Raw genomic sequence first — 13,914 nt, forward strand, 5'->3', positions numbered from 1 at the left:
TGTGTTGTTAATTACTGATTGGTTGTATTTCAAACCCCTGTGGGCAGTACTATGTTTTTGGTTTGTGAATAAAGAGGCTGTACGTGAAGTACAGTCAGTTCCTGTTTCACCTTCAACATAGAGCCTCGTCTCATGTGTGTGGGGATTGCTATACGTGTATACTCCCCTGGCTATAACTACTAGCTCTTTTAAGGGCTGTTCCTGATCTCTGGTTTTAGGAGAGGTCCACCCACTGGAGCCTGGAGCCTTGTCGTAGGTCCAGGGTGGGTAGGAGACGGTGAGACCTCAACCAAGCTTCGGCGGTTCGTGGGGTCTGCAGTGCGTACGGCGCCAAGTGGAGTGCTTGGAGTCCTCGGAAAGCACTAGGAGCATTCATTCAACGGAGGTACCCGGTCGGTGTACCAGGTGATCCGTTACAGGCACTTACTAATGTATTGTTATTATCCATATTGCTTACTTTACTGGCTTCATTCACTTTTTACATCACATTATACACTGCTTGTCTCCATGGTTACGACCACCCTACAATCCATAAAGTGGTGGTCGTGCTTGCACAGTATAAGAAAAAGGACCGGCTTCTATGGTGGCCAGGAGCGTGGGAGCAGACATAGACTAGTGCTTTTTCCTATAGTGCACAAGCACGAGCACCACTGCTGGACTGCAGGGTGGTCGTAACCCCTGGAAACGAGCAGAGTGTAATGTGATGGTAAAATTAAACCAGCCAACAAAGGATGCAATATGGACAATCACAATACATTAGTAAGTGCCTTCTATTAACTTTCTCTACATAATAAATGCTATTTACTCAAGTAAGACAACCCCTTTAGCCCCTTCCCGATCAGCGCCGTAATAGTACGTTCTTTTCCCATAATTAAGAGAATTTTTTATTTTTTTTAAAAAGAATATAAAAAAGAAAAGTATACATATTGGGTATACGTCCGTATTGACTGGCTCTATAAAAATATCACATGATCCACCCTGTCAGGTGAATGCAGTAAAAAAAATACAAAAAAACAGTGCCAAAACAACCATTTTTTGGTCACCTTCCCTCACAAAAAGTGTAATACCAAGCGATCAAAAATGCATATGTACCCCAAAATGGTACCAATCAAACCGACAACTCATCCCGCAAAAAATAAGACCCTAGCTAAGACAATAATCCAAAAAATAAAAATTAATATGGCTCTCAGAAAATGGCAACACAAAAATAAGATTTAATTTTGTTCAAAAATGTATTTACTGTGTAAAACTTAACAAAAACAAAAATAATAGACACATTGGGTATCCTCACGTCTGTAACAGCCTGCTCTATAAAAATATCACATGAGATGCCCCCTCAGGTGAATGCTGTAAAAAAAAAACTGCCTTTTTTTTTCACCTTGCCTCACAAAAAGTGTAATACTAAGAGATTCAAAAAGTCTTATGTACCCTAAAATGGTACCAATGAAAATGTCACTTCATTCAACAAAAAATGAGCCCCCACATAAGACACTCAAAAAATAAAAAACAATGACGTCCATAAACAAATCCATCAAAATCTGCGCTGCAAAAGCCATGTGGCGCTCCTTCCTTTCTGAGTTCTGCGGTGTGCCCCCCAGCACTTTACCACCACATATGGGGTGTTGCCGTATTCAGGAGAAAATGGGTAACAAATTATGGGGTGCTTTTTCTCCTGTTACCACTTGCTCTGAGGGGGTCGGCACCACTGTTGCAGTGGTAAGATGAGTATTTTTACTCTTCCAGAAAAAATGTAGCGCGACCTCTGCTCACCGGACATGTCACCCATTGAGCATGTTTGGGATGCCACATTTTAGAATGGTCTTTTATTGTGGGAAGTCTAAGGCACACCTGTACAATATTCATGCTGTCTAATCAGCACCCTGATATGCCACACCTGTGAGGTGGGATGGATTATCTTGGCAAAGGAGAAGTGCTCAGTAACATAGATTTAGACAGATTTGTGAACAATATTTGAGAGTAATGGATCTTTTGTGTATGTAGAAAATGTTTCAGACCTTTGAGTTCAGCTCATGCAAAATGGGAGCAAAACCAAAAGTGTTGCGTTTATATTTTTGTTCAGTGTATTTTATGAGGCATTACTATCTCTCTTAAAAGTATAGAAATTCTAATTTAGAAAATTGTGATTTTTTCAAAATTTTGGGTAAATTTGGGATTTTTAATAAATAAAGGAATAATATATTGACCCAAATTTACCACTGTCGTGAAGTACAATGTGTCACGAGAAAACAGTCTCAGAATGGCCTGAATAAGTAAAAGTGTTCCAAAGTTATTACCACGTAAAGTGACACATGTCAGATTTGCAAAAATGGCCTGGGCAGGAGGGCGAAAACTGGCCTGGGTAGGAAGGAAGGGTTAAAGGCTGTGGAAACCTTTAGTATTATTATTGAATTTCTTATTATTATTGAATATCTTGGGCTAAAAATAATTTTTCCAGTTGTTCAAGTTCGCTCCTGCAGATTGTTGGTTCTCCATCTCAGTGACACCCATCGGAGAGCTGCTCTGCCAGTTTGAACTGTGCCCATTACCTTTAGGGCACATTCACAAGACTGTAGTGCTCTGCGGTCTGCATATTGCAGATCCGCAAAACACGGATACCGGCCTGTGTGCGTTCGGCAATTTGCGTACCGGACATGGCCGACACTGTGATAGAAATGGCTATTCTCGTCCGCGATTGCGGACAAGAATGGGACATGCTCTATAGTTTTTAAGGGGCTGCAGAACAAAACTACAGATGCGGACAGTACATGGTGTGCTGTCCGCATCTTTTGCGGCCCCACTGAAATTAATGAGTCCACAGCCATTCCGCAAATTTGCGGAACAGGTGGGGACTCGTTCATATGGCCGTCTGAATGAGCCCCAACTTTCCATAGCTCATAAACCCTCATGTAAGCCATGTTCTTATCAGTTTGGTAAGAATTTAGCTTAAATGAGCGCTTTATAAAAAATTGGTCTATTTGTTACAAAACTACCATTTGTGCTAATCTGCAAATGGTAATGAATAAAATATAAGCATAATATGCAAGTAATAGCATGAAGTCATGAGTGTGCAATGAGTAACTGCATTCAATATTTACATGGGCACAGAAAACATGTTAAAACTGAACACCGCTGTATCACTGAAAGTTCATAGAATCAGGAGATATTAGAAGCATTTATCAAAGGCAACATACATTTCCATCTCAGGTGATAAAGTCTTATTTCTTATGCAAGAGAGACATTTTTTTCTTCCTTATCTTGAGAAGAGACAGACTGAAACCTTAGCAATCCTCTGGAAAAAGTACATAGCTAGATCAAAGAGGCTAATATGAAAAAGGGAAATGCAATTTTATTCTGAGATGAGGAAATTATATACTGGGGGGGCAGGATATCACTTAGGGTACTTTCACACTTGCGGCAGAGGATTCCAGCAGGCAGTTCCGTCGCTGGAACTGCCTGCCGGATCCGGCAATACTGACGCAAACGGATGACATTTGTCAGACGGATGCGGATCCGTCTGACAAATGCATTGAAATACTGGATCCGTCTCTCCGGTGTCATCCGGAAAAACGGATCAGGTGTATTTTTTTTATTTGCATTTTTAAAGGTCTGCGCATGCGCAGACCGCAAAACTAGATCCGTTTTGCCGTAATACTTTTTTTTTTTCTCAGAAAGGTATTACTACTTTTATTATTTTATCACATTTTTGCTAGTTTTCAAAAATACATTTTGCATGGCTGGACAATCCCTTCTTTTTTTTTTTAGAAACTTTTATTTTCCAAAGGGGAAGATCTACAGCTTACAGACTTCATATAAAAGAACATAATACAACATAATGTCATCACATACTAAATTTCCCTCTTATCTTTACCCTCCCATCCCTCCCTTCAACCCCCATTTCAATTGCCCCATATCCGCAACCAAACTAATTTCTTCCCCTCTGTCTGAGCAAGAATACGTTCATACTCCTTTACCCTATCCATGTACTCCGTCCATTCCTGGAAGAATGGATATTTCATAGAACCCCAATACTTAACAATTATAATCTTAGCAAGGGCTATACCCCTAAACCAGAGTAGTTGCTCCATTTTATTTTTATTGATCTCTGGGAGGTTGCCAAGAATCACATATTCAATACAGGCTTCACATTTCAGAGGAGAGCTGTTCTGCAATTTCCTAAATATTTGAATCCAGTAATCTTTTATACACGGGCATTCCCACAATAAGTGTTTATAATCACCTCTATCCTTATGAAATTTATAACATTTTGATTCTTTGTCTTTATAGATGGTGGATATTAATAGTGTATAGTATAGACGGTGTATTATTTTCAGAAGAATCCACGTATGGGCTAGGGAAACTGTGGACTTTTTAATATTTCTGTAAACGATATCCCACGAGGTCTGCTCTTTACTTTGCAGGTCTTTTTCCCATTTTACTTCACTTTTGAATGTGATCAACTTTGTATATTCATATTTTAACTTTGCATAAATATGTGATATGGCGGGGGTGTTTAGTGTCGTATCATAACAAAAATCAAAAAAAGTGTTGTGTGCTACAATTAAATAATTCTTATTTTTTAGTGTGATATACAGTACAGACCAAAAGTTTGGACACACCTTCTCATTCAAAGAGTTTTCTTTATTTTCATGACTATGAAGGCATCAAAACTATGAATTAACACATGTGGAATTATATACATAACAAACAAGTGGGAAATAACTGAAAATATTCAGTCATATTCTAGGTTCTTCAAAGTAGCCACCTTTTGCTTTGATTACTGCTTTGCACACTCTTGGCATTCTCTTGATGAGCTTCAAGAGGTAGTCCCCTGAAATGGTCTTCCAACAGTCTTGAAGGAGTTCCCAGAGATGCATAGCACTTGTTGGCCCTTTTGCCTTCACTCTGCGGTCCAGCTCACCCCAAACCATCTCGATTGGGTTCAGGTCCGGTGACTGTGGAGGCCAGGTCATCTGGTGCAGCACCCCATCACTCTCCTTCATGGTCAAATAGCCCTTACTTTCAAAGTTTTCCCAATTTTTCGGCTGACTGACTGACCGACCTTCATTTCTTAAAGTAATGATGGCCACTCGTTTTTCTTTACTTAGCTGCTTTTTTCTTGCCATAATACAAATTCTAACAGTCTATTCAGTAGGACTATCAGCTGTGTATCCACCTGACTTCTCCTCAACGCAACTGATGGTCCCAACCCCATTTATAAGGCAAGAAATCCCACTTATTAAACCTGACAGGGCACACCTGTGAAGTGAAAACCATTTCAGGGGACTACCTCTTGAAACTCATCAAGAGAATGCCAAGAGTGTGCAAATCAGTAATCAAAGGAAAAGGTGGCTACTTTGAAGAACCTAGAATATGACATATTTTCAGTTGTTTCACACTTGTTTGTTATGTATATAATTCCACATGTGTTAATTCATAGTTTTGATGCCTTCAGTGTGAACCTACAATTTTCATAGTCATGAAAATAAAGAAAACTCTTTGAATGAGAAGGTGTGTCCAAACTTTTGGTCTGTACTGTATAGCGTGTCGTAACTGTTCATATCAAAATATATCGATAAATCCAAGTGTGGTGTCTGGAAGAATTTCGGTTAATGGTTTAACCTGCCCTTTGTGAAAAACTTGTGAAATTAAGTGTATCCCCTGTTTTTCCAATGTTTCCCTGTTTTGCCGGCACTAATGCATTTCAATGGAAATTAATGCCGAATCCGGCATTCCGGCAAGTGTTCAGTATTTTTGGCCGGAGAGAAAACTGCAGCATTCTGGGTATTTTCTCCAGCCAAAAAGTGTAAGAGGGACTAAACTGAAGACATCCTGATGCATACTGAACGGAATGCTCTCCATTCAGAATGCATTAGGATAAAACTGTGACGGAACTCAATACCGGAAAAGATTGCTGTTTCACACTCCAGTCTTAGTTAAAAAAAAAAAAAGGCCACTGGAGTGAGAGGCGGACAATTTATTAAGAGGCACACGACACTTCGTAAATCTGTCACATCTTCTGCCGTCTATATGGCAGAAAATAAAATCTACTACAGCTAGATACTAGTTAGAAGCTTCTAAAAATTTTAGTTATAATTTATACCAATTTCTGGTGTAAGTTATAATAATTTTGTGTCCACTAAGCTACTCCCACTTTTAACATAGTGGCGACATTAGCACAGAAACTCAAAAAGTCACACATTTTTCACAAAATGTCATTTGTGCAAAAAATTCCTTCTGCATTCCAAAAAACTGGCAACACATTTTGTAAATGACCCCCCTACCTGTATTTCTTCCGTCACATAACTATATTGGGATTGGTTTTTATAAGGTCACTAACGCACTTTTTATTTTATCTAACGCTCATGAATATACATAAAGCCATGTGGGTCCCATGGCAAAAATGTAAATGGAGCTCCTTGCTGTGCTTTATGTTAACACAGTACACCAATCTGGGACAGGAGAGCTCAACACTTGTTGCTCACCCCCCACTATTTCCATCCATGATAGGAAAGAAGGAAGGTATGACCATTTGGCCATTTCCAAATTAGGCTTTGTACTCTCCCCTGACAAAGCCAGAAAGCGAAACTGGTCCTGCACTGTGCTTTTATATGATATGCCTGTTTGCAACGTATGGATTCTGTAAGTGCAATAAAATCGAGGGCAGCCGCATGTTTTTAGCGGAACCCACCCAGGTGTTCTTTTATCTCCACACACACCACTAAAGTACAAGGGATCTGAAAAGTTGTCAACTGCTACATGTAGAAGCAGCATAAGATGTTTGACCCAACTGGGGATCCAAACAGCAGAGAGAGGCAGAGTGTCTGAATTGGAGACGTTGAAGAGGAGGGTGAGAAGTTTGTCATACGGAGGTGGGTTAGAAGTCAGTCATGTGGAGGGGTGAGCCAATCTACAGAAACTGGAAGGAATTTATGTTATGGACTATTTTTAGTATGAATTGCTTTTAGGTAAGGTGTTCCAAGTTTTCATCGATTGTGCATCATTTGTTTAAAAGCTGGCAGCACGTAAACACTGCAGCCAATCAGTGGCCTCAGGGGTCAAGTGCCCTACTACTGGGGCCACCACTCAGCCATGGTGCCAGTAAGTATGACATGTGACCGCTGACGCCACTGACTGTAAAAAAAACAAAAAACTGTTGGCTGAGCACCAAAGAATCTGCACTAAACCTGGATGGGTTGAAAAGGTGAATAGTAGGTGAGTTTTTTTTATATTTTCGAACATTTTAATTTCTTTTTTTCGAGAAACAAGACACTCATCTCCTATAACACTTATTATAATACTAGATTAGTTTTCATGACTTACCCTGGCAGAATGTAGCATTTATACGCTTGTAACCTTGAGGACACTCCATGTACTGGGGATTTGAAGAGTGAGCTGCAAAGAAAAATAACAGCTTTAATAAGAAGACCACCAACCAAACTTTTTTTTAATAATGTGAAGCATTGTGGATAACTGGAAAATGGATACTGCAAGCAAAAAAAATATGACTATCAACTATCAAAATAAAGGGAAGGAGGAAAACACCTCTAGAACATGGCATTTTCTCTGAAATATTACAAAGTTTCTTATAGTCATCTGCACTATTAAATGATAAAAAGTTGTGTGAGAGTATAGTGACCATCTAATATATAAAGTTGAGTATATGTGTGTATGTATGTCCGCTAAAGGAATCCGCACCGTCGCATTTACAATCACGGAATTTTGCATACAGGTACATCAGGTGTCCGGGAAGGCTTTGAACCAGGTCTCAGCTCTTTAGGATGTACCGTTCTGAGATATTCCCAAAAAATGCATTAGCCAATAGAAGCCTGGTCACATGACCCTTATCAGCCAATAGAAGCTCGCAGGCCGTTAGCTTCCACCTACACAGTTTTACTCCAGGTTTCCATAACAACCCAGCCATTTTTCTTCACTGCTGTAGGTAAGCTTTAAAGGAAATCTGTAACCAGGATAATTGCTATTGAAGTAAAGCCATGGCCTAATAGCACTTAGTACCTTATTTCCAGATGTGCCTTTGTTCCAGCAATAGATGTTTTTATCCTCTGAAAACCCAGTTTATTTGGTATGTAAATGAGCCAGTAAGGTGCCCAGAGGGGCGTCACTCTTGCAGGAAGAAGCCCAGACACACCCCCTGCCACAATGTGTCCATCCTCAAAAGACGAACTTAAACCCCCCGTCCCCAGGTCCTGCTAATCCGCACCCCCTGATCCTATTAGGTCACACCCCCTCAAACTCCTCAGCTGACAGAGATTGAAAAAATTAAGGTAAAAATCAATTTCTGTCAGCTGCAGGGGTGGGAGGGAGGGTGACTTTCTCCCTGAAGCTCACACTCAGACAGCACAGTGCTGCTGTCTTAGAGTGAGCTGTTCAAAAGTAGACGCCCCCAATCTGGTTAGTCCATGCCCCGGTATGCTTAGGCCACGCCCCCTCCTACTCAGCTGAGAGTAAAAAACTCAACAGAGATTTAAAAAATGAAGTTAAAAATCAACTTCTAGGTCCCGCTAAGCCACACGACTGATCAGGTTAGGCCACGCCCCTTCCCACTCCTCAGCCGACAGGGATTAAAAAAATAAAGTTATAAATCAACTTCTGTCAGCTTCAGAGTTGGGAGGGAGGGTGACTTTCTCCCTGCAGCTCACACTTGGACATTACAGTGCTGCTGTCTTAGAGTGAGCTGTTCAAAAGGCCATGCCCCGATCTGGTTAGGGCACGCCCCCCTGTTCAAAAGAACATCCTTGTGTCTGTCCAGGCCCTGTCCCAGACGGAGGACATGGAGTCTGAATGCCGGACTCTCCGGCCTAAAACTGGACTCTGGCCACCCTAGGGGCGGGCCCCTGTGGAGGTCACTGTCAAAGGGGTGGTGTACTGTTAAAGAGGAAGGCTGCTGTAAAGGTCAAAGTTAAAGGTGTGGGCTGCTGTGGAGGTCCAATTTTAAGGGACAGGGCACTGTGGGGGAAGGGGTCAGTGTTAAGGGGTGAGGGGCTGTGGAGGTCACTCTTAAGGTGGCGGGGGGCTGTATATGTCACTGTTATAGTGGATAGTGTTGATATCTTTTAACGACACACACAAACATTAAATGAAATAGATTAAATATACCCAAGCGAAGCCGGGTCCTTCAGCTAGTTTATATGATAAAATTCAGTCTGCCTGCATTCACCACTAGAGCGAAGTTTACTACATAGCGTTTACACCATGAACCCAACAATAAAGCAGTGCGCTAAAAATTCCTAAACCTCCCATATTAGTGACTACAGTCATTTTACTGTATAAATTTAACACTATAGCTATTCATATTTATGTGTATGAATGCTCACCATATGATGTCTCCATACCTCAGAGCTTTAGTTACATATAATTTTCATTATCTTGCCTAGTTCTGTGCTATACCTTTTTTATGACGCCAGGGCATTCTGTAGGCAGGGATACAGTTTAGTGTCTCACAGACACTGCCTCTATTGCAAAGTTTAAGGAGGCGCTGTAATGACTCACTGTCTTCATATAAAACTAAAATCTGCTATTGTGAGATCTCTCTGCTGTTCTGTTGTGCACTCTGTGCTCACAAGCAGTGAAGATGAGAAGCATGTGATGTGTGATATCTTGTACTAAAGGGAGATAGCTAGAAGTCATACATCTGATTGCATGTTAGTCATTTGCACATGATTTTTAACAATTGTTGGAAAACCCCTACTAGGATATGCTGCTGACATTCCGACGTGGAACAGCACGTGGAAAAACCCACATCACATCATCATTTACCAACTCTACAGGCTGTGGTAAAAAGGTAAACTTGGGCGGCTACATGCACACGAACGTTGTTTGTTTCCGTGTTCATTCAGTTTTTTTTTTTTTGCGGATAGGATGAGGACCCATTCATTTCAATGGGTCCGCAAAAAATGCGGACAGCACAACGTGTGCTGTCCGCATCAGTATGTCCTATTCTTGTCCGTTTTAGCCATTGTTACAATGGATCCGTAAAAACAAAAACGGATGGCATACAGAGGTCATCCGTTTTTTTTGGGACCGCAAAACACATACGGTCGTGTGCATGTAGCCTTATGCTGTGGATTTCCACCATGGATTCCACCCTTTGCCATGCATACAAATCTGTGACAGATGCGAATGTAACTCATGAGTATTTTGTTGTAGATTTGTTGTGGATTGTACCATGGATTCCCAGACAAATCTGCTGGATTTATGTTCCTTGTGGTTGTACCCTAATAAATCTAATCAGCACAGTATACTGACCTTCAAGGAGTTTTCTGAGACTTTTCCACAGGCTATGTAGGTCATCTGATCAGTGGGGATACAACACCCGAGACCTCCACCTATCAGCTGTTTGAAAACGCTGTGACGCCTGTGAGCGCCACAGTTCCCGTGTAGCTTTCCCTAGGCCAGAGACATCACTTTCAATGGTCACATGGCCTAGACGCAGCTCAGCCCAGTACAGCCACTATACAATCTATAATGCTGTGCTTGGCAAGCTAGTAGACGGCGGCGTTAACAGGAACCTTCTCAAACAGATGATCATTGGGGGTCCTGGATGTCGTATTGCTACTGATCAGATACTGATGAACTATCCAGAGGATAGGGCGTAAGTAAAAAAGTTTTGGAAACTCCTTTAAATGGGTTTCCCACAATACAAACTTATGTGGATAGGCTCCACAATATGGGGCCGTAGTGACTATATGTGCCATTGTATCGACACCATGCACGTGGCTCTACAATGTATATGAGGCTTAACACTAAGGCTAGGAGATATTCATACATCTTCACAGGTTGGAAGTGTCAATCAATATTGAGCACACAGTTGTTTTTCATGTTCCTTTTACCCCGTTTCATCCCTGGGCCTTAGCTGCAATGCAACATTGGTATTACATGTAGGACAAACAGTTTGTTTTTTTACATAACGTAGGGATTCGCTCTGGTAGACAGGATAAGCGGACGCAGTATAGAGGCACCAACCATTTCTTAAATCAAACAGTTCAGTGTTTATTCACACTCTTGGCAAGTTCATAAACAAAAAGTCACATTTAACACAAAAAGTGACCTTGTGGTTTTGGTGTTAGTTCACACCCAGCTGGCAGTTCTGCCTCAGAGTCCATGAACAGACTTTAGGGGCCTGCTTCCCCTCACACTGGTCTCAGACCTCCAAGCCCAGCACAGGCCTCAGATCCCAATACAGAGATCCCTTCTGCTGAACCCAGTTGTCTTTTAAAGGCAGCTAGTTGTAAAAACCCGGAGCGGCACATGAGTCCAGTCCGGCGTTTGACCACACCTGGCCGCTAATCAGTCCAGCAGCACACACTGGGAGGAAACCACCTGCCTCCCCAGACAACTCCCTTTACTGTGTCACAATAATTATAGAAAATCAATCTCTCATGTTTGTGTCTTATGTCTGCCTTGAATGTCTAATGCCCCTTTCACACAAGCGAGTTTTCCGCGCGGGTGCAATGCGTGATGTGAACGCATTGCACCCGCACTGAATCCTGACCCATCACTTGTGCGTAGCGTGAAAATCACAGCATGCTCTATATTGTGCGTTTTCCACGCAACGCAGGCCCCATAGAAGTGAATGGGGCTGCGTTAAAATCGCAAGCATCCGCAAGCAAGTGCAGATGCGGTGCGATTTTCACGCACGGTTGCTAGGAGATGATCGGGATGGAGACCCGATCATTATTATTTTCCCTTATAACATGGTTATAAGGGAAAATAATAGCATTCTGAATACAGAATGCACAGTAAAATAGCGCTGGAGGGGTTAAAAAAATAATAATAATAATTTAACTCACCTTAATCCACTTGATCGCGCAGCCCGGCTTCTCTTCTGTCTTCTTCTTTGCTGTGTGCAGGAAAAGGACCTGTGGTGACGTCACTCCGGTCATCACATGATCCGTCACATGATCTTTTACCATGGTGATGACCGGAGTGACGTCATCACAGGTCCTTTTCCTGCACACAGCAAAGAAGAAGACAGAAGAGAAGCCGGGCTGTGCGATCAAGTGGATTAAGGTGAGTTCAATTATTTTTTCATTTTTTTTTAACCCCTCCAGCCCTATTGTACTATGCATTCTGTATTCCGAATGCTATTATTTTCCCTTATAACCATGTTATAAGGGAAAATAATACAATTTACAGAATACCTAACCCAAACCCGAACTTCTGTGAAGAAGTTCGGGTTTGGGTACCAAACATGCCGATTTTTCTCACGCGCGTGCAAAACGCGCATGTTCCCGCAACGCACCCGCACCTTTTCCCGCAACGCCCGTGTGAAAGAGGCCTAATATCACCATGAATGTCACCAGTGAAACACAGAGGAGTAAGAATTGTTTTCTATATGCTGCTCACAAAAAGGAGCATTCTGCTGATTCCCTTTTTTGCACCACTGAACAGACAGCCCCATTCCCTGCACAGTCTGGCAGGTTTCTACAGTAACTTTCATTTTTTTATGATTAACAAAGCTGAATAGATTTTCCAGTAAACTTCAAGACTTTCAGAAACGCTTTAACGTGCTCTGATGCCAAGCCTTCTGATTCTAAAAGGCATGTACCCCGTGGAGACTTGTACTGCTGGCAGATTATTGCTAAGCACTAGCTGTGTCCTGCCTGGAATCTTACAAAATGGGAACCTGCAGGGAATGTGCAAAAATAACAAATGCTGTGCTGGGATATATGATTGCATTGTTTTCTCTCAACTTGCACTGGAAATCTGAACTTGAAGAGAGAGCTGTGAAGGTGCGTCCCAGACACACACACTGGACGTGATTCACTGTGAGCGGGGAAAGTTACACTTTACTGTCAAATTGTTAGTCCTTAACGGGATTCATTTCTCTTGCCCAAAGTGAAAACAGTCATGGTGAGTCGATCCTCGGGGCTCTTACTAGTATGAAATGAATCAGCGTTCATCAGTCAACATCACCTTCATCTCACTTTCATGATTCAGGAACATTTCAGGGCAAAGAAAGTTAATCTTGTTAATCAATGAGAGGGAAAAAAGACCTAAGCACGGGAAACGGCAGTATTTTTAAAGGAATCGGACACCATTCCATAATTTGTATATAGAAGAAACTGTATATAAAAAGTGGAAAAAATATATTGAATGCATATAAATCATTCAGGACTGCATAGACCCATATTACAGGGACTTTATTCCACCAGATTAAAATGCACATTCACGAAAGCTGATGCGTTTCAGGCCACACTAGCCCTTAGTCATGACTTGATGGTTATGTACAGCTTTGGAGCAATTTTTTTTATTATTGCATTGTATTCATTTTGAGCTAAAAATAACTTTTTTAAATTGGTCTTTATTAAAAATATGGCATCTATTTTTCTGTACAGAGCTGACATTCTGCAGTAGCACCCTTTGGATTTTCTGTCTTTTCCGTCAGACCAGGAGCTGACTGACTCCTTATCTCTGCTCTCTGACCTTTTTAGATGACCGGCGAAAAGTGAAAGTGAAAGTACCAGTCACACAGCTAGAAAAACAGTTAAATCATACAATCATAGAAAAATTGCCTCCGAAGATGTACATAGCCTTTAAGGGTTAGTATAGGCCAAAATGCTTTGAATTTTCCCATATTTATATTTTATTATAGTGAAATAATGTTCCTGTAGTGTGGACCTTGTCAGTGCTGGATCATTTTTGCACAGTCTGGATACTAAGACCTAGCTGTTCCAAGCTACACACCAGGTCTGAATGGAAACAAGGCTTCACTTTTGAGGTGCTCAGACTCATTATTTGTATACTGCATTACTTATATTGCACTGATTCTTACTTACAGCTAGTATTATACACCAAAGCGGCAGTCAGAACTCTGCAGCAAACCAGCACACCTTCCCGACTCAATGAGGGAGATTTACTATTCATAATGAGTAACAATTCTGAGGAAATTTGAGC

General features: G+C 41.4%; 1 protein-coding gene across 3 annotated transcripts in view; it reads right to left on the reverse strand.

Moving 5' to 3' along the window:
• Window positions 1-13,914, reverse strand: part of LTBP1 (latent transforming growth factor beta binding protein 1) — a 382,180-nt gene that overhangs the window by 119,026 nt on the left and 249,240 nt on the right. For all 3 annotated transcript variants that reach the window (XM_040429549.1, XM_040429548.1, XM_040429550.1), the window contains one exon: window positions 7,321-7,392. In XM_040429549.1, the coding sequence (XP_040285483.1) occupies window positions 7,321-7,392 (72 nt within the window). The remainder of the gene's footprint in view (window positions 1-7,320; window positions 7,393-13,914) is intronic.

The sequence above is a fragment of the Bufo bufo genome, chromosome 4, assembly GCF_905171765.1.
Source record: "Bufo bufo chromosome 4, aBufBuf1.1, whole genome shotgun sequence".
Taxonomy (NCBI): domain Eukaryota; kingdom Metazoa; phylum Chordata; class Amphibia; order Anura; family Bufonidae; genus Bufo; species Bufo bufo.